Source organism: Ascaphus truei, chromosome 7, assembly GCF_040206685.1.
Source record: "Ascaphus truei isolate aAscTru1 chromosome 7, aAscTru1.hap1, whole genome shotgun sequence".
NCBI classification, from domain to species: domain Eukaryota; kingdom Metazoa; phylum Chordata; class Amphibia; order Anura; family Ascaphidae; genus Ascaphus; species Ascaphus truei.
Genome location: NC_134489.1, coordinates 45,787,064 through 45,809,020, shown reverse-complemented (window position 1 = coordinate 45,809,020; position 21,957 = coordinate 45,787,064). Strand labels below are relative to the sequence as shown.

At 40.9% G+C, this 21,957-nt stretch overlaps 1 protein-coding gene across 1 annotated transcript; it reads right to left on the bottom strand.

Annotated features, from left to right (window-relative positions):
• Positions 1 to 836: 836 nt before the first annotated feature.
• Positions 837 to 21,857, bottom strand: HSPD1 (heat shock protein family D (Hsp60) member 1). Its single transcript, XM_075608201.1, has 12 exons — positions 21,695 to 21,857; positions 20,941 to 21,116; positions 19,763 to 20,015; positions 18,876 to 18,958; positions 15,329 to 15,424; positions 14,467 to 14,560; positions 14,219 to 14,387; positions 12,989 to 13,088; positions 11,384 to 11,629; positions 9,904 to 10,078; positions 3,679 to 3,857; positions 837 to 1,867 (listed from the first exon to the last, which is right to left on the bottom strand). Exons 2-12 carry the CDS (start codon positions 21,112 to 21,114, stop codon positions 1,706 to 1,708), a joined length of 1,731 nt encoding a protein of 576 aa, XP_075464316.1. The 5' UTR covers positions 21,115 to 21,116; positions 21,695 to 21,857; the 3' UTR covers positions 837 to 1,705.
• Between the last annotated feature and the right edge of the window lie 100 nt (positions 21,858 to 21,957).

Here is a 21,957-nt window from a genome sequence, read left to right as displayed (position 1 = left end):
AGCACCCACCAGTCACAGGGACACACGGCTCCCCCAAGATCTTCTTTGACAGGGGGGGAGGGGTGAGGTGCAATCCGGGCACTATGTCCCTGCAGCAGCACCGGGAAGAGGTGGGGGAAAAGAGCGAGTGCTCAGCGCATCATGTCCGCATCAGAGACGGTGGTTGAGGGAAAAAAAAAAAAAAAAAAAAAGAGTGCTCGGTGCGTCTTGTCCAAGCCACAGCAGCACCTAATGGGGAGGGTGGAGACCGCTCAGCATGCAGTGTCCCCGCCACCGCAGAAGTTGGTGAGGAGCACGGAGTCCTCTGAGGCAGGGGAGCACTCTGTGTCCCCTTTGCTTGAGGGTGGGGGAGCGGGGGTAGGGTAAAGAGCGCTGAGAGAACCTGAATGACACTGACACGAGGAAATCAGTTACAATAATTATAGAAGAGGAAATGGCTAAAACACGCATTCTAAAATCAAACTTTTTTCGTTTGGCACTGAAACTGTGTTTTTATTTTTAATGAAAAACATCAAATACTATTTCTGTGACAAAACACAAAGAAGTTTCACTTAAAATGGCCGTGCTCAGCCCCCACACACTTTATCTAGACTCCTTTATCCAGGCCATGTGATTTTCTATCATTTGGATAGTTTATAAGAGCTGCCAAACAACCCCACTTGTGTGCAATTCACATTTTTCCTGTTTTCATACTTAATAGGAATGTTCGAAGTGCATGACGTGACATTGACACCATTCTATAGATTATGCACTGATCAGTTCAACAGTCCAAGGAGGGAGAGAGGACAAAAAAAAACAAAAACACAAACTAAAAAAAACACACCGAACCACACAACCCATATCCTTCCCTTTTTAATCAGGGGGGGTACACTAGGAAATAAAAGTGGTTTGGTTAACCACAGACCAGTTTGCTTTATTACTGGGACATGCTTAATCTAATAACATTTCTATGGGGAAATTTGCCGAGGTCTGTTCCGTCACTAATGGCCATTATTTGTATAGCAGTTAACCTGCATCTGGTGCAAACCCCGCAGCTGACCTAAATGAAGCACACGCTCACATAAAGCTCATATGTCTTTGTATTGCTCGAGTACCATTACTATAAAACCGCAATTCCGCTCCCAACTGCTCTAATTTAGCAGGCAGTCATGTGACGCCGAAAAGTCTTTGCAGTAAGACCAGTTCTGTTCCATTTCATTCTAAACTTTCTTAAAAAGGGTGCTACTTAAATGTTTTTCCCCTTTTCTTCACACAAACAACATCTGTCCTGTGATAGAGATTAATGTATTTTTCACATTATAGAATTTTTTTTTTTTTAACGTTTTAGACTAACATGTACTGTTAGCGGTTAATACAAGTCTAGGTTTGACCGTAACTGCTTTGATGGTAATACTGAATGTATAGCAATAGTAAGCTTTAATAAAACGTTACTTGTACTAATTTAATCAAATGCCAAACATTGGTACAGGCACCTACATTTAAAGGAATGTACAAAAGGTTTTCCAAAAATACAAAATAAATTATATGAAGGCATGGATGATGACATCAGTAAACAATTACATAATCTCAACTGACTTCCGTTAACTTTTTTACAACCATGTTTCAATGACTTGGTCTTTTCTTTAAGTCTTCTCTGCAGAACACATTGGTGTTCATGATCATGATCGTACTATGGCAGTATCACAGTTCTATGTTCTTATGTCATTTAGAACATTCCACCTCCCATGCCACCCATGCCCCCCATCCCTCCCATGCCCCCCATCCCTCCGCCATCTTTCTCTTCCTTTGGAATTTCTGTTACAACAGCTTCTGCTGTGGTTAGGAGAGAAGCTACACCTGCAGCATCCATTAAAGCAGTCCTTACAACCTACAACAAAATAAGAAAAGAAAAAAAAAGTTACATGTATTTAAAGAAGCACCCCATCTGTGTTTTTACACCGCTATTTAAAACTTGGGATCCCCAGAGAAAACAGTACTTCATCATTAGCAACGGAAAGATACCAGGAGGAATGCTCTTAGCAAATGTAACCACAATGTAAAATAGAACATTTACTAGGTACAGTTAAAACATATCACTGTATAACCAGGACATTAAAAAAAATAATAATGGTGAGTTAAGGGGTATTGAATGCTTAAAAGCGGTGAAAAATAGCTTCAGAGTAATTGATAAAAGCCAAATCTAATATAAAGCCTGAATGTCCTGAAGCATATCCACAGGAGTATAAGCTGTAGATAAATGAATGCTAGCTTTACACACCAAGGGCAGTATAGACTAGGATATTAAATCCAAGTGTGCCTATAGTGACACCAACTACTTATAATATTAACAGAGAAAGTATCACAGCCACTGGAATAGATACAAATACCGGCACCCCAAGCCAGGGCCTGTAACTCGGGAAGCATGGGGTCCCTGGGGCTGAAATTAATACGGTTCAGCTCTGTAGACACCCTGCTTCAATCCTATGTATTTTAAATAAAGGTTGCTTCATTCCCTTAGCGGCTAGCCATTAAGGTAATGAAGGGGTTAAACTGAAGTACCTGGTTTGTTGGGGGTAGTTGCGCCACCAGGAGAGAAAAACGTCATGACCTTAGCGGTTACTACTGCTACAGTAATGACGGGGTTAACCTCTCCCACTACCCACCTGAGGCCTAACCACCCACCCCAGGGCAACTACCTCCATCCCCCAATAAACATTAAAATACAAAAAAAAACCTGAACCAATACACCTATTGGTTGCCAATGTGGCTACCCATGTCCTCAATGGGAACACAAATAACCAATGGTAATCAAGGGGCACACTCCTCCATATAGTAATGGTCAAAGTCCTTTAATCACTTTATTACCTTAGTGGCTAGGCGTTTTTTTTTTTTTTTTAAGTGACATAATTTGGAAGCAGGGGGTCTCAGGAGCTGAACTGCATTAATTTCAGCCCCTGGGACCCCTTGCTTCCCCGAGATACAGGCCCCAGTATCTCCCTTTCACGTGACCAGGACATTTAAATGCCGTAACTCAGGAAAGGGGTACCCGGGGCTGAAATTAATGCGGTTCAACGCCGGAGATCCCAGCTTCAATAAACGTTAATATAAAAAAGGAGAGGGAGGGGGGGTGACAGACAGACAGAGACACACAGACTCTCTCTCCTCAGTATGCATCTCTTACAGACTGATACAGTCCGGTATGATTCACACAGCGGGATTCCCATTCAGAAGGAGGGACCCTGCTGTGTTAATCCTGATGGGCAATTCCCCCCTGCCAAGCACTGTGCCACGACTTTTGGTCTGCTGTTCACCAGCACGTGCTGATAGGAGAGGCTACATCTGTACATGTCATATAAACCATATCAGCCTGCATACAAGGTAGCAACAATGCAGGACTTAAAAAGAACCAGCTATATTAGCCAAGACACAGAGAGCGGTGTTAGAGGGAGAGTCATAGGTAAAAATAAGAAAATGCCATGCTGATCAAATGAATACCAACAAGCACAGCCTACACGGAGCTCTAACCCGACTTGGATATTCCTCTTGCTAGTCCCTATAGATATACAAGGCTCCCACCCATAGAACCTAGTGTAGATTCAGCAAATTGGTATGAAAGCTTAATGCTAGGAGGGCATGCATTAAAACAGCTTGCCGATTGTTTAAGACTCCATGTTAAGGTTGATAAACTAAACTGGTTACCTTTGTGGGGTCAATTATTCCTTTTTCTACCATATTTACAAATTCTCCAAGCATTGCATCATATCCAATTTCAACAGGGCTCTGCAGGATTTTCTCCACAATCAATGATCCCTCAACACCTGCATTCTTAGCGATGGTCATTGCTGGAATCTTCAGTGTCCGCCTTATGATTTCAATGCCTATAAGAACAAGTTGGATACTTTATTGGCATAAAAAACAAAAAGAAAACAAAGTCTTTTATTGGGGGTTGCAATAGTACCGAAATAAAATTTTATTTTATATATACATATGTTCACTCTGAAGTACACCACTATCTGACCACTTAAGATGCACATTCATGTAAACAAAAGAAATTTAAGGCGTTAATGTGTGGCATCTACAAGAAATTGTGTGTCTTAAAGTATTAAAATCAAAGGTGTACATTGAAACAACTAAACTTGTGAGGAGAGTGGCTCACTAGTGGAGTTCTGCAGCCGGGGTGAAAAGGGGTTCTAACCCCCTAGGAAGGGATGCAATAGATCAGGGGTCTGCAACGTCTCAAGGAAGAGCCGTTTTATAAAAAATTTATTTCTTTAACTATTCCATGAGCCGCAACACATGCATGAATATTACACCCCCACAAACACACACACAGTATATACCTTGTGTGTACAGTATAAGCATAAACATACAACAAAATATGTGGGGGAATAAAATGTATCACAATATTAAGTCCCTTTAGTTTTTTTTTCATCGTTTCAGTGCAAAAAAAACCTGTGTCCTGTACAAATATACAATACAGACATACACCCCAAAAAACACCTACACGGTCCCCCCGAAACACAGTTACACACTCCCACCCTCCCCAAATACACACTATATATATATATATATATATATATATATATATATATATATATATATATATATATATATATATATATATATATATATATATATATATATATATATATATATATATATATATATATCATATATATACACTGGGCCTCCCACCCTCCCTGTCTTGCCAGTGGCTGCGGGAGGGGCTGGTCGGGCCTCTTGTTGCCGCTGGGCTCCCCAGCTGCTTGCCCGTCTCTCTCCTGTACTGTCCCATGCCGGGCGCTGTAACATTGGCTCACGCCGGAAGATGCGACACTCATTTCCGGCGTAGGACAATAGGCAGCAGCTGGGGGTCAGCAAACTGCAGGGGGACGCAAGTAGGAGTAGAAAGAGCCGTATGCGGCTCCCGAGCCACATGTTGCCTACCCCTGCAATAGATAGAAAAACCCTGGCCGATGAACCAAAGTATTCTGACAACGATATTAGTATTACAAGCAAATTAGTTAGACTGAGGTTCCCGAGGACAAAGCATATGAAATCTTAAATTTGCATAGAAAATATTTTAATTAAAATAGAATATATATTCTATTATAAAATTGTATCAAATTATCTAACAATTGTTTACACCTGAACCTTGATTAGGTGAATAAGATATCTTGTGTGCAACTTAAGTCCAGAAAAACTCAGTAAGATGCTAGAACTGAAGAAAAAAAAGCCATCAGAATACCTCTCAAAATGCATACATTGCAAGTTCCAATATTTCAATCAATGAAATCCTTGTAGATAGAATTAGTACTTCGACCTAGTAGGTAGTAAAGAAGAGTCTAAAAGTGAAAAGAGGATTAATAACCTCCATTAGCACTGAGGTGGTTAGATCATTGTAATATGAGCCTCCTTGATTGAAGGCAACACTAATAAAATAGAATATTGCACCCTTTAGGACAGGACTATTTAATCTGGTAAAGCCTGATTGACGCAGTGAGAAAAAAATACCAGATTAACAAAAATATAACAAACCGGTATCAAGTGCAACAGTAAATTGAAATAATGTGCACTAAAATATGGGAGTTAATGTTAAAAAATCCAAATGGGGGTATGCCAAGCAGAGCACCCCGCCTGATGCCCACTGGGAGGCAAACTCTGAAACTGTCTCAGTGGACTCGGTGTACGTGTACTCTGCCCGGATACGGGAGTGCACCAGCGCCCGGAACATGGCCACGATGTTTGTTGGGACCTCCCTCTCCAAACACGGCTTCCTGGTCTTAGGCTTTGGTCCTTCTGCGGCCGGCACGCACGGTCGCGGGCCACCAGCTCCTTACCACCCACCAGGTCTGGATGTCCCCGCTGGCTCCTTCCGGCGTGGCTGACTGCGTGCTGTGACGCGTCAGCCAGCCGGAACTACAAGGAGCTTGTGATTTCGGCGAGTGCCACGTCATGTGACACGCAGGAACCAATCACGGATTGGATTCCAGCAGCCATTCCGATTTCCCCCCCCTGCTCCGAACCCACTCCCCTCTCCCCCTGTTCCGATTTCCCATGTGTGAGTGCCTTTGTGTGTTTGTGTCTGTGAGGGGGCAGTCTGCAGTCCTGCGTGATGGTCCTGGAAATTTGTTCCTTTCAATGAATATATACAACTAATGCAAAAAATATATATCCAATTACACTCGCGAGTATGGGCATATTTACAATAGCACCATTCCGTGTCCGTATGCTCGCTTCGCAAGTACGGACACTTATTCAGCCCTACCGATCTCCGTAGTTGAGACGCGCCGATTCCCCTCACCCAATTGGAAGGTGGCAGCTCGCACATGGTCCTGTGAGTAGGACACAGGCACGTCCTTTACAGCAAAACTGGCTCCCTAACTCTACCAAAGTGAAAAAGGGAGTGCTTCACTAAAAGTACATTTTCACTTTACATACATGCTCTGGACCCATTGCGTTATATGTGACCGATATGTGATCGGAACGTTCCTATTGGACAGCAGGCTCTGGCTGACTAATAGGAACGCTCCTGCTCCAGTCACATGGTTCCCCGGCAACAGCTGTGTGCTGTATTCCTGCTGCTCCCGCCGGCAGAACACCGATATCTGCTGCTGCCACCAGATGTTGCAGCGGTCCTCACCCACAGCAGCGATCTCATCACCCTGCAGGTAAGTGCCGTCCGGGTATCCAATACCCTGCCGGGCACAATGGTTTGTTTTGCCTGGGTAGCAGTTACCCGGTTTTCGGAAAATGTAGGACCCGGTACAACACTAGTTACAGGAATATTTTAATTTAAAAAAAAAAAAAAAAAAAAAAGTGCTGGACAAAGGAAATCATATGCCTAAGGAAGCCTTAACAGGTGAAACGCGTAGGGCGAGGAGCCTGTACCTTGCAATCACTAGTAGAAATTACCTGTACGATTTTTCACATTTGTCGCCAAAAAAAAGGCGATCACGGAGACACCAACCTTTTCGCTGCTGTAAGGTTTCGGGAGTAACTCCGCCTTCAGCGCACTCCCCGCCCTACCTCCTTCACACGCAGGGCTCCTTCCAAGGGAACATCATCCGCAGGCCGCACAGCACGCAATCGGTGACGTCACCAGGTAATGCGGGGGAAGGCCCCGCCTCCGGATTTCACCGCGCACGCGACACGCCCAAGCTCCGTGGCAACAGAGCTTATCAGCTCCAGCACATTCACCTGTCTCCTGGACCTAGCCCAATCACTGCTTCCACTGAGGCCGAGCCTCCGCTCCGCAGGATTGGACAGTCCTGCCTATATATGCTCAGCTATGCCTGGCACTTTGGCTGAGCATAGATTCATGTTCCCTTGTGCTCACCGGTTCTTTGCCTACAGTCTTGCCGAGCCTTGCTCGGTGTACCGACCCGGCCGTGCTCTTGGACACCGCACCTCTGTAATACCTCTGACCCTCCGCATCTCTCTAACCCTGACCTCGGCACGGACTACTCTCCATTCTCCAACCCCAACTACGGCTAATAGTACGTTCAACGATCCGGACCTCTCCTACTTTGACCTTGGCAAGTATAACGACGACTCTTACCTCTCTAACCCGGCTACCTCGACCAATCTACACTCCAGACATGCCCCCGTTGCGTTTATACCCATTCCCACCTCAGTCCTGGGGTCCCGCCTTGTTTGTGGTGAGCACAGCGTTACAGCCGCAGAGAGGGAGTCCGAGCAGCGGAGGCGGGACATGGCTACAAGATTGTCCTGCTGGAGTCAACGATCCGGAGAAGCGCTACTACAGTACCAGGCGGTCGCGACAATCAGAGGAAGCTGCCGTCCATGTAGCAGATCCCTAGGATAAAGCTGTGGTCTACCGGAGAAACATCCATATGCAACAGGCGCCTGGCAGCGGAAGCAGCCCAGGCTATGAGCAACAAGTACACCCAGGACACGGTGATACTACTTTCTAAAAACAACTCAAAGATTTGGGTGACCTAAGCAGAGGTGACAAACCTCTTCTGGAGAAGCCATCACCTATAGAACTCACCAAAAAGGTAAAATCACCCTTTTTCTTGCACGAATAACCTAAAAGGTGTCATATGCAATGTTATAATGGATGTTCCCTTCAATCAAGGAGGATCATATTACTACAATGATCTAACCACATCAGTGCTAATAGAGATTATTAACCCTCTTCACTTTTAGACTGTTTACTACCTACTAGGTTGAAGTACTAATTCTACATACAATGATTTCATCTATAAAATATTGGAGCTTTCAATATATGCATTTTGAGAAAATTCTCTGGACACTTTTTTCCAGTTCTAGCATCTTATTGATTTTTTTCTGGACTTTAGCTGCACATAGGATATCATATTCCTATTCAACTGTCCTTCATGTAGATTAAGTTTTAATCAATCAAGGTTCAGGTGTACACAATTGTGTTAGATCATTTGATACAATATATATTATATTACAATTTTATTTTGTATTTTAATAGAGAAAATATTTTCTATGCAAATGTAAGATTTCATATGTTTTGTCCTCAGGAACCTCGGTCTACTCAATTTGTTAGTAATACTAATGTGAAAGAATTGACAGGAGGGCTATAGAGAAGACAAAGGGTCTGGGGTTACTGATCTTTCATCTTGTCTCCTCTATTGTGTATGTGTATGTCTGATAAGTGTTTATTGGTCATTCTGTGTACAGGATGGAATGTGTGATTGGGCAAGGTTTGCTCTGGGATTATCCCAGGTAAATCATGTACTCCCTAGGAATTTGGGAGAAACAAGTATTATGGGATGGTTGCAATGTGGAGCTTGTGGATTGGGTGAAGGGATAATATATGCACATAAGATGAGGGTTATATGTAATGTATAAATACTGAGACTGGGATGACCCCACCTCAGATCACACTGAAACCGTTGTTGATGTGTCATCTCCTTGTGCACTCGTAAAGATTCCTTGATACTCACCGAACCTGCCTGCAGTTCTCGGTACCCCGGGGGTACCCCAGAAAAGGCTGCAACAACACTAACTTTTGTCAGAATACTTTGGTTGATGCGCCAGGGTTTTTCCATCTATTACATTCATCTAGACAAGGGGTGCGGGTGAGGGGGTTGGATTGCTGGGAAGGGGAGGCGGCCGGTTGCAGAGGCCCTGCACGCTTCCCCACGGCATTTAAATTAAATGCCAGGGATTGCGTGAGGCCCCTGCAACACTTCCTTTACCGGGATTCAGCCGGCTGTGACGCATCGCCATGGCAACGCGGCATCATTAAAGTGACACACATCAAATGAAGCTGCCCGTGACACGACATGAGCCCGCAGCGTCATTTGGCGCGGATACCAGGCGGGGGAAAATGTTGTGCTCCCCTGATCTAGACGTTACTCTGTGTGCAGTTTCTCATTATGTGAAAAGATAAGACTGTCTCAATGGCAGACACGGCGTGTAACTATGGGATGAAGAAGTGGCCCAGGGAGTAAAGGCAGACAAACTCATTATCAAGCAGATTCTATGAGAGTTTGGGAATACTCTTGAAGAGGTAGCGCCCACTCCTAATGAACATTGCGGCTTTTTACCTATGAATTGACGGAATGTTATTAAAATACCCCTTTTAATCCATTTTTAGGTATTTTTGTGCAATCTTAGTGCTTTTGTTTTTTTATTGTAACCATTTACAAGCAGGGTAGACTGGTTCAAATTCCAGTGTCAGCTCCCTGTGACCTTGGGCAAGTCACAATCTCCCTGTGACCTTGGGCAAGTCACAATCTCCCTGTGACCTTGGGCAAGTCACAATCTCCCTGTGACCTTGGGCAAGTCACAATCTCCCTGTGACCGTGGGCACCACAAGATATATAGTAAGTTCTATGGGGCAGGGATTAGTGCCTGTACAAGAGGGAGGAGGGGGGGAAAATAAATAAATACATTTCCATATACATAGATTTGAGAACATACCAATTTTTTGGTCTTCGTTGGCTGGGATAAGAGTGTCTAGTGCTGGGATACAACGGAGCAAGGCACAACCACCTCCAAGAACGATTCCTTCTTCTACAGCAGCACGCGTTGCATTTAATGCATCAGATACTCTGTCTTTCTTCTCATTTACTTCAACATCACTAGTTCCACCAACCTATTAAAATGTTTACCACTTTAAATATTGAGCACATTTTTGATGCTTAATTGTACTTAAGTCATTTGTAAAAGTAAATCTTCCATAATTTAAAGCCAATTCACGTAAGCAAATATTTGTATAAGTCTATGTTACCACATACAAAGAAAACTATAAAAGTCTGATAAATCATACATATAAACAAAATTGCCTTTCCATTCTTTATTCGTAATCCTAATTTAAAACTAGTTTTTCAGAAGTAATTACCCCCCTACCAATGTCACATTTTGTTGAATTACAAATGGTGTTTTTTCAAACAAACAATTTTTATTCTAAGCTACAAAGCTGTGGTGGTTAAACTGAACATTTTATATGAGAAGTTTGTTAGGGATCATCTATGGACTGCAATCTTCAAGTCTCACCATAAATGATGGACTGGATTCAGTCAGGACTTTGACTGGGCCACTCTATATCATTAATTCTCTTGTTCAACCACTCCAGTGTGGCTTTGTGCTTCAGGTTATTGTCTTACTGAAATGTGAATTTCCTTCCCAGTTCAGAGTCTTGGCTGACACACAGTTTTTGCTTGCCCGGCTGCTCAGTTTATGAGGGCAACATTTTAGTGTCTGTCTGGGTGGTATGATGCATCTTTCACTTCTTAATGATGGACTTCACTGTGCTGAGGGGGATAATCAGCGCCTTTGAAATATTATTGTATCTTTCTACTACTCTGTGCCTATTGTCCACTTTATCACTAACTTGTTTCGAAAGCTCCTTGGTCTTCATGGTTGCTTTGTTGGATCACTATGCAAGTTGCAGCTTGAAAATCTTTATATAACATGGGGGAAATGCTCTATAAATTAAACTACTTTGATTACACACAGGCTGAAACCATTTCAATAATTGTGTGACCTTTTGAACAATTCATTTGCACACCAAGCAGCAAAGGGGGTTCAAAACTTATGCCACACAGATTAATCTGTTTTTCTCTGCAAATCTGACTTTATATTGCACATGTACATTTTCTAACTATTACTTTACATGTAGAATCTAAAAAAAAACTACTCCAAAGTCCAATTTGAAAGTATCATGGAGTATGCTCAGGTGCCAACAAAAATGTGAAAGATTTTAAGGGGGTGGATACCTCTACAAACCACTGTACCGTTAATCATTACTTTGTGCTCAAGTGGTACAAACCACAGATGCGTATAGGACAAAATAAAAAATATATATTGAGGATTGTTTATTCGAGCGAGCGAGAAAAAGAAAGAAAACGAGGGGGGGGGGGATCTACAATTTCAAGTTCTCCCTCAAGTGGTTATTTACCTTTAGTACAGCAACACCATCAGAAAGCTTAGCAAGTCTCTCATTTAACTTCTCCTTCTCATATTCACTGCTTGTAGATTCCAACTGTTCCTGAATTTCATGGATACGTTTCTCAATCAGGGCTTTGTCACCCTTTCCTTTTAACACCATGGTGTCATCTTTAGTGACAATAATTTCTCCTACTTTACCAAAGTCATGGGGCTGAATATCTTCAATGTTCAAGCCGATTCCTTCCTCCCCAAATACCTGAAAAGTTCAGTATACCAGTTACAAAACAGCTTTACTTTCAGACACGTCAAATGATGAGATTTTCCCTAATTTGTGCAGTCTTTTTGAAATGAAACTTCTTTAGCGGCACCGACCACATGAAAATTTCCCTGGCAGTAAATTGCCTTGGAGACGGAAGTACAGTACAGGAAGTGACATCACTGCTGGCAGAAGATGCGTGTGCCTGTGCGCCTCTGTACGCGCCTCCGTGTCCCCCCATCCTCTCTTCCCATTCTGTGTGTCTCTACACATTGGTTATTGAAGGGTCATGTGACCCTGCTGACCACTGGGAAATCAAATTTCCATGTCTCTCCAAGCACTGAGCTTTAGAGAGCGTACTTGCACGAGTGTGTCCATACCTATTGGGAATCACTGAAGTGATTTCGCCAAGCGCGTACAGCGGCAGCATCACATTTTTGTGCAGTCTAGTAGTGTAGATAAATGTATGCTATTGTCTGATCATTTAAAAAAATAAAAATTCTGTACATTTAATATAGTGGTGTTTCTTCCCCCAATGGGGGTTTTTTTTTTTGGTTTAAAATTAATTGAGTGTGCGTCTTAGAATCTAATATAGTCTATTTCCATGTACACCACTCACACTTATTAGCTGAGTGGAAGCTGCTCTTTTACCAACTGCATCTTAGAATTGAGGAAATAGGAGCCCTTTTTAGCCCATCCAGCTTAGAGGATGAACTAGAACAGGGGTGTCAAACAGAAGGCCAGTGGGTGTTTTTGTTCAGCCCCCACAGCAGAGAGGGGGGAACATGTGGGGGAGAAGCAGATGAGGGGAGCACGAATCTAGCGTAGAACAGAACTGCTATGCATTTGCGTATTTTGAAAAATGTATGGCCCAAATAAAGTACAATGAAACCAAATTAAGACCGTCATATGAAGGGAGTTTGACCCCACTGGATAAGAATATACAATACTACTAGGAAAAACAAGCAACTGCAGTGAAAATAATTGATTTAAGTTTGTAGCCTAAAAGGGGTAGATTAGTGTTACAATGGTGAAAGGACGTGCCACAATTTTTAAAATGGTCTTCAGAGTCCAATATTTTAGAAACCTTAAGCAGAAACAAATGTAAAAGTATGATATACACTACATTTAATATGTATAACTAAATTATGCATTAGTGACACCAAAATTGCAGTCATCAGGTCTGCCTTCCAAAGTGATTTTTAAAATTAAACAAAAAGTCCTCTCAGCCCTATCACATGTTCTCAATTCCAGACCCCAACCCCACCTACATTCCACACAGACCCAGGTCTCCTCTCCTTCCCTCTCCCCCTGCTCCCTTCTAGCAGTACTTTAACAAGGTCCTATTTTCCCACTTACCGCTGCACCGGATGAAATGGCCAAATCCTTAAGCTGGTTCTTTCTGTTATCTCCAAAACCTGGAGCTTTTACAGCAACCACCTGAAGGCCAACTTTTAATCTGAGGAAACAGAATACAAACAGTCAAATTAATCTTTAATTATGTTGGTTTAGTCAAATGCTGGCTGTTGTAACTTATTTATAAATGACTTGGAAGAACAACACAACCTATACCTGTAATTTTATTTAAATTCTACCGCCGATGTTTTGGTTGTATGTATTTTACCCAAGTATGGATATAAACGTTTTTGCTGTTCTCCATGCGCTTTAAGGCCGCGTTTATACCCAATCCGACCAGGGGTGCAGCGCCAAATCTAATTAATGTATTGCACTGAGCGCGAACGAGGCCAAGCGCGCAAATTTCAAGCAGATCCAAGAAATTGATTTTCTGGAGCAACGGATGCGTCACTCGAGCGGTTCAGTCAATGAGGGCGAATCGCTCGTGTGACGTCAAGGCCACGCCTCCATAATCAATGCCCAAGTCATCCGTACTAAAACAGATTGGTATAAACAGCCCTATTAAACACAGCGGTGAAATTAGCACGCTGTTTACCTGTGACACTCAAACAAGTTCACGTACCAGGGCACTAATTGAGGGGGAGTTTTTTTTTTGTTTTACATTAAACTGTTATAGTATCAATAAATACCATGTACTTCTCACAACAAAAGCCTTTCTGTATAATTTTGCTTGCTCTAAAGGTATACCCGTTTTTCCGAAGATACTAATAATTTATAGTCTATTTACGGCAATTAGAAGTTGTGCTTGAGAGCAAGCACAAAATTGCTACGATGGGGCTTATTCTATATCCTTGAAGTGGCTGATATAAAACAAGCTCCTATCACTCCATCCCTCATTAACAGCTCATGTGCAAATAGGTTTATTCAAAGCAAGTAGATTGAAATGAATGGTTATGCTCACAATCAACTATTTTATATCGCTAATCTCTGGTGTGCTGTGTGCATTTCCCCCCCCCACCCCTCGTTTATTTGGAGTTATACCCTTAGGGGTTAACTCTTTAGGAGATTGTAGGGAGTTACTCCATGCACCTAGCAGCAAAGGGATTGGCCTCCAGAGCACGGATTCACGATTTATGCTCACAAATCACAGTGTACTTTCATAAAGCTACCCTACAGGGTACACTCCATACTGAGGACTGCAACTGCTTCTTAAATTGGGCAAATCCTACTTACCTGTTTAAAACCAGTGTGCTTAAAGCCTCCCCATCAACATCTTCAGCTATTATAACCAGGGGTTTGCGGTGAGTATTAGCAATTTCGAGAGCGGGTACAATAGACTGAACACTGGAAATCTTTTTTTCACTAAGTAGAAGATAAGCATCTTGGAATTCACATTTCTGACCTACAAAATAAAGAACCAAAGTTTGTGTCTAACAAATAGCTGTGGCGCAAGATCATATTTTGATCACAAGAATTCTCACCTTTAGCAGTGTTGATGAAGTATGGAGAAATATAACCTCTGTCAAATTTCATCCCTTCAATTATCTCCAACTCATCGTGAAGTGTTTTGCCATCCTGTAAAAACATTTAGAATTAGCCAATCCCGTTTCAAAAACAGCAGTTGGCGAATAGGGAGGTATAGAGACCTCCAAAGCAGAAGTGACATAAGGAAACGGACAACCCACGATCAATATTTTAATTGGCAACCAGTGTTTGCCTCAGTTTAGCCAACAGAAAGCAGCGATGTTTCTGGGAAAATACATTGTGGCCTTCTACTTCTATGCCACATTGGTGAATTTAACCATTTAAAAATATATATACTGTATTTTTACTATACTAAAGGCAGGGCTCCTCCAAAGGGGCCAGATTAGAAGACATTTAGAAATAGAATGGCTACAAACTTATTGTAATGTAATTCTAGATACATACAAGACCATACATGCTTGAAAAATTGAGACATTACCTTAACTCAGGGGTGGAATTTTCCTGGCCACCCAAAATTTGTTACTGACACCTGTATTGAGCAGCAGTGCTGGCTGATCTGTCACCAGGTGTCAAAGACAGATCGAGCTTGCTGTGAGTGACAGATCAGTCAGCACTGAGTCGCTTTGTGAGGAGTGCTGGGAAAGGGGGGAAAGGAAGTTTTAGAGCCCAAATTAAGCAGCGACAGGCAGAGGAGAAGGGAGAAGAAAGATCAGAACGGCTGTGCAAGAAGGATACTTCCTGGGATGCTGGTTAAAGAAAAATACCCGTTTCCACCTACTTATTGTGCCTACTCACTGATATTAATTGTGTGCTAATCTTCATTAAAGTGATCCCAAAACACGAGCGAACCAAAATTACCTTAACCGTAATAACACCATTACGTCCAACTTTTTTCATTGCGTCTGAAATTATTCTGCCAATTTCTTGATCTCCATTTGCCGATATGGTAGCGACCTGCGTAAAATATGGCACTTAGGAGTTTCCACCAAATGTCACAAACAATAATCTTGTGTAATTAAAGATTCATTTTGTCTAATGTCAGGCCTTTTTGCAGCATAGTACATTACAAAGCCTTTACTTATTTAGATGCACAATCCATCACTGGTTTAAATTCCAATAAGGAAAGGGAATTTCAACTAGTTATGGTTTCTGACAAAGCTGAAGGAACAATTAGCAGAAAGCAAACTAATGTCCTTAACATTTTAAAACTTTCTAAGTCTTTACATAATTATCTCAATATTTGGCCTGTGACCTGCTAAAAACACATTTGCAAAGACACACAAATAATTATACACTAGAATTGGGTCTAATACAATTACCCATTAAGACATTGCAGTATTTTATTTGTCAGCCATTGGAGACGCATACATTTTAGGGACAGCTAGTGACCTGCAGTTTAAGTAGCTTCAAAGAAGGCAGAGGTACCAATGTACAGCGAATCAGACCCTGTGTGCCTCTTCAAAACAAACATCAAAGAAGGATAATGTTAACATTCTTTCCCTTGCACAGAGTTTACTCTTCAGTTTGTATACATCATTTTTTGTGGGATACCGATATTGTTAAAATATTGACCAATTTCAATTGGATGGAAAATAATCTCGTCAGCATCAATGTGGTGTCCTGGGCACAGAGTCATGGTGACAATATATGGTTACATTAAATGAACAGAGGTTATACGGGTATCATGGGATTTTTAAGAACTCTGTTTGCAAAAACAGAAGCGCAGAATTGGGGTCAGGTTGATTCTGCACCATGGGCAATTGGTAAGCTTAGCCAGAAAGTGTAGTAGGTTAACGTTTCTTAATGTTCTAGTGAGCTTGATTTGAGTGGTTTGATTATCCCTACACATTACACAATTGCATGGTCACTGAAAATGTCAGATAGGATGATACCAGAGGATTAAAGTCTGCTGGTTGATGGATAGGAGATGAATGCTTCAACCAAAGTGTTAAGTTATACAGATGCTATCCTTTTGGACAGTTACTGCCTATTTGCAGGAACTGCAAAAAGGATTCAGAGTTTAGGATACAAGACGATAAATTATATGAGAAACTATTGTTAAAATTGATATGAAAGGCATTTGCGAGATCAAGTATCAGAGGGCACTACATATGACAACGGGATTTGATTTGTTTACCCTAAGAAATGAAGGCTACAAAATGAAGTACCTCAGGATAGTTAACCTTATTTTTTTTATTTCTCTCCTTTTTCGTGAGATTACATCTATAGCTCAAAGAAATTGGTATTCTGTGCAGTGATCAAAACAATTTTAAAACATCAACCAAGGGTAATGGTTTGGGAAAGCACCATCCATAAGGTATTTTTTTGTGGATCGTTGTCTGCCTTCAGCTAATCAGAAAACATGGTTAGATAAAGTCATGACTATTAGCTTCACAGACTAGACCACTTTTTTTGTGTATTTTTTACTGTAGAAGTAATGTCATGCACCTTATTTGCCCGTGTGGATATATCTATGCAAGCAAGACCATTCAGGAAATGAGTGATGGAACACATGCGCACAAAAAACTGGACTGCCCACATTGCAGAACATTTATCATCTTTTCAGAATAGTAATTTACAGTTTCTAAAGTTTATTCGTATCACCTAAGAGAGGAGATAGGGGAAAAAAATGCTACTTCAAATGGAGCCAAAAAAAAAGTGGTTACAGGAGAGGGGCTTTAATGGTCATGTTTTGACTGTGCTCCTTTAATGATGGTAGTGCAAGTTTAGGGTGTGGGTTTATTACTTTAATTTACTCCCCCTTATGACTTGAGCATGACTGACTGCGTAGTGTCAACTGCACTCATTTCTTACTCGTCAGCTCTGACAAAGTTTGGTTTGAACGCGAAACAACCGCTGCCTTTTCTACCAGATCACTGCACTAACTCCTAAAATGTGACGTAATATGCACTATTTTTCCCCCCCAATAATTTTGTGGCACATGGAGGTTTGTAAGATATTTATTTTTGTGTGAATTTGTCTGGTTTTTTTTTATGAATAAAATGATACATTTCTAATGACTGGTGGATCCATCTTTTTTACTTTCCTTTGTAAAATATACTATGGATTATTTGATGGCTGATGCACGAAAGAGAAAAAACACCAGAATATGTGAATATGAACTATATGAGGTCATTATGCCCCAAATCAACTGCTGTTTTTTTTGCAAATGTGTGAATCTCCACTTAACTATACAATATGCCAGCTGCTCCAAGGGTAGTGTGAACTTACCATTACTATAAAGAATAATTTCAACAAAATCTCCATTCCTTTTATAAATACGGTTTGGGATGAAAAGTTATCTTGCAAGTTTTTGGTACCAAGCCTGATATTTGTCATGTTAAACATAGCTCTTTGTCAATGCCCCTTCTCCACCTTTTTAATGTAGTATGTCTGAACTGGATAAAGTATTCATGATATGCTTGTATATAATTCACAAGTGCCCATCTACATGTTCATGTGAAATCAAAATAAAGCTCTTTGGAGGGAGGGAGAGAGGAGATTACAAATTACTCTTTACGGATGACAAACTGCCAAGTACTGGGAAAATTACTACCTTGCGCGATCGCAGGCCCTATGGCCGGCCCCATAGATCTATGGCATTTTGTTCACGTCGAACTATGGACGCGGCCTCAAGAGTCACATATGAAGTGTCTGGAGTTAATATTGGAGGTGACGACAAGAACTAGACTGCACTTAAACAACCCTGAAACTGTGCGAATGTGACTTTCTAAATGCTGAGACAAATTTGTACACACATCTAAAGACACAATTTCTAAGTTGCTACACTGCCCTCCCAGGCCTGATTTATACACCTCGTTCAATTCCTACTCTTATCCTCCAATATCTGGGCACTCTCTACCTCTCATCCCCGGCATCTCATTATGCCCTCTATATTGCTTTTTTCTCACTCCTTCGTAAACTTTTCTGTTCTCTCCAACTTCCCCACTCCCCTCCTATTTCTTCATCTCTCCTCCACGATTGCGTGCGCCCATACACTGCACCACTATTTACACACTTTCCCCCAACTTCTACACCTCAACAAAAAGCCCCCCTCCCCCCAATACCCTGCACTCGTGGCTACTATCCCACAAACCATTGTGGCCAAGCACTGCAATCTACTGCACTTATTCAATCACCTGCTGTCTCCCAACACACCGCTTCGATTGTAAGCTCTCCGGGGCAAGTATTTCCTTTCATATTGTCTGACTTTGCTGCACTTATTGTATTAAAATTCTCAGTACTGTATTGTCTGTGAATCAAAGTTGTCGGCTCTATATAAAATTAAGATATACATACAAAGCAGAATGCACAGATTTGACAAAAGTAGCACCTTTTTTTTATTTTGATTTGTGGGAAAAAAAAACAAAAAAAAAAAAAAAAAAAACAGTTTATTGAACCTCACCTGAGCTATCTCTTCTGGTGTTGTAACAGGTTTGGACTGCTTCTTTAACTCTGTAATAACTGCATCTACTGCCAGCATCACACCTGTAGCGTTGGAGAGGGTGACAAAGCTATTACTTTTCACCTAAATAAAATGTGGTGTTTTCCTAGCTCAAATGCATTTAGAAATTGCCATCACACCTATGCATAATATTACCAGAGAAATTTTCCATATGCTATGGAATTCAATTTTTTTTTTAAAGCTTTGAATGTTTTAAATGGCTTACCATGAACATATAAAATGCGGCTGCAAAGGAAAATGTCAACTCCCTAAATTATTTTTCCCCCTGAAAATGTATTAGGTGGTAATATTATAATTGCACATTTAAGATATTCACACAGGACAGTTTTGAAATTCTCCCTTTTTTATATAAAACATGACATTGACAGACTGTTTACATTGGGACCTTTCTTAATGTACAATGCGGTCATTTACTTCTTGGACAGGATATAGTCCGAAACTAGACGAAGGATACAGAAATTCGAGCAGGCATGGCTGAATGGAAATCTGTCATATGGTATCTCCATTTCCAACAGTTTAACAGATATGCTCACATCTAGTAACTGTAAAATTAGTTTACATAGTCAAGCCAATTAGCCATTACTTGCAAAAGTGAAGGCTACAAAGTATTAACTTTTACAGTCGTAAAGCAAATGTTTTGAAGCAGACGCATAACGTCTGCAGTTTAAGGAGCATAACAGTTTATACGAAACTGGTTTGGATATTCTAGAAAAAAAAGTAATCCATATATTCTTGAAAAAAAAAAACAATTAAGCCAACTATCTTTAAAAGTTTGTTACACACAGAATAAATATGTCTGGTATTTTGTAAAATTAATAACACCTTACCTCTTCGGATTTCTATTGGATTTGCTCCTTTGCTGATTTTTTCAAAGCCCTCCTTAGCAATTGATCGTGCAAGAACAGTTGCTGTGGTAGTTCCATCTCCTGCTTCTTCATTTGTGTTATTAGCTACATCTTGAACTAGCCTAGCGCCAATGTTTTTGTATTTGTCTTTCAAATCGATTGCTTTTGCAACAGTTACACCATCTTTAGTCACTTTAGGGCTTCCCCAGCTTTGTTCAATGATAACATTTCTCCCCTATGAGAGGAAAAAAAAAAAAGTTAATGGTTAGAGAAAGCAAAACTCACTAATAAAAATCATTACACTCATTTCTGATTAAATGTATTCCATAACGGTGTGGGATGTATTCAATATAATGTGAATCCACTTTCATGCTGTAGAACAGGGCTCCACAAATAGATTTCCAAGGGAGCCAAATCCAACACCAATTAGGAGTAATTTTGGATAGTCATTTAAAGGAAGCTGAACCTTTACCTGGCACTGGTAATATAGGAAAGATACTTTTTGCCGAGTATTAAATAGGGACCTGTGCACAACATTCGATACAAGGCCTAATACTGACATATACCATAACCAAAAACAATCCTAAAACAAACGTTAATGAGTTGACTTCCCAATATAATAGGCCAAGCGGAAAAAACTACAAGGCTATAACACGCTGATCAATAAAATACTGCTGTACCATGCAAATACCATTGCAAAAAAACAAATAGAGTGAAGATTTGGGAGGAAAACAGTCAATTTTCTCCCACAAATTTACCTCACCTTTCAAATAATTGGAGGTAATGACATGAAAGGTCAACCCATAAAATATACTAACACATTACACAATATTTCCTGGTGGTTCATGTTATGCATTTTTTAATTATGCATTTGTGGCATATTGCTAGTGCTCTGTAGTAACAAGTATTTCATATATTTAGGTCATCTTGAATACATTTTAATCACTATTTTCAGATATCTTCAATCAATTTGTATCAGGACCAAATTGTCAGAGGTCATTGAAGGTCAACTAAGCTGCAAAGCTGTTAATAAATATATACATTCTGCTAAAACCCAAATTGCTACATTGACATCATACTAAATAGAAAAACAATATTGACTTAAATTCAATATTTTGTAGAGGTTTACAATTAAATCTGCCAGAATGTTAAAGTCATACCTTTGGTCCCATTGTTACAGCCACTGCATCTGCCAAAAGATCGACACCTTGAAGCATAAGTGCCCTGGCTTCAGCCCCAAATTTGACCTCTTTAGCATAACCCCGTGTTGGACAAGATGCCAATATTCTGGACACCGGCCTCACTTGACGTAGGATGGTTGGTAAACGCAGCATTTCTAAAGGAGAAAACAGTTTACATCAAATATACGAATTACCTCAACTGCAAAGTTTTAATTGTAATAAAGAACCTAGACAAAAACAGAAAAGATGGCCCCAAATGGTATTTCCACGAAATCTCTTGCAAATGTCAAAATTGACAGTATAGGTATACTGTATTTAGATGTTGGCTCTAGAGCTAGTTTGATACATAACGTGTGTACACAAGCTTGTTTACACAGCTAAAACGAACATAAAATTGTCTTTTCGTTTAAAAATCTGTCAAACACAATCATAACCAAGTTAAAAAAAAAAACACTTCGTATTCAATTTAAAAATGAAACGTTTACACCGATCACACATCAATTAGCACTTAAAAATGCGTGTGCAGTCACGACAAAGGTCACATCACGTGGTGGCTTACAGGGTGTTAAAGGGAACAAAAACTAATGAGCAAACTTTGTGAAATTAAAGAATTTTAGGTTAGAGAAAATCAGAAAAACTTTAGCCGGCCAATTCGCCTCTCATTCAATGCGAAAAACACCGAAACATACACCTTTAACACCACTGCAAAGCTATTACCCCCGTCCTGACAAACCTGGTGTGAGTCGCCGTACCAATGGATCGATCTAAGAGCACAACTAACTGATGCTCTCACGCACGTGTCTAACAGCGACTGGCGAAAAAAACTCCCAAGTGCGCAAAAATCTTCTACCGCCGGAGCACGTGGGCTAGACCATCCGGGAATCTTCACTTTCACTGCCCGGGAATGAGCATGAGTGCCACAGCTAACGGCTCCGCCCCTCCGCACAGCAGCGATTGGACAAACTACAACGCCACTCTCATTTTGTTGAGAACACG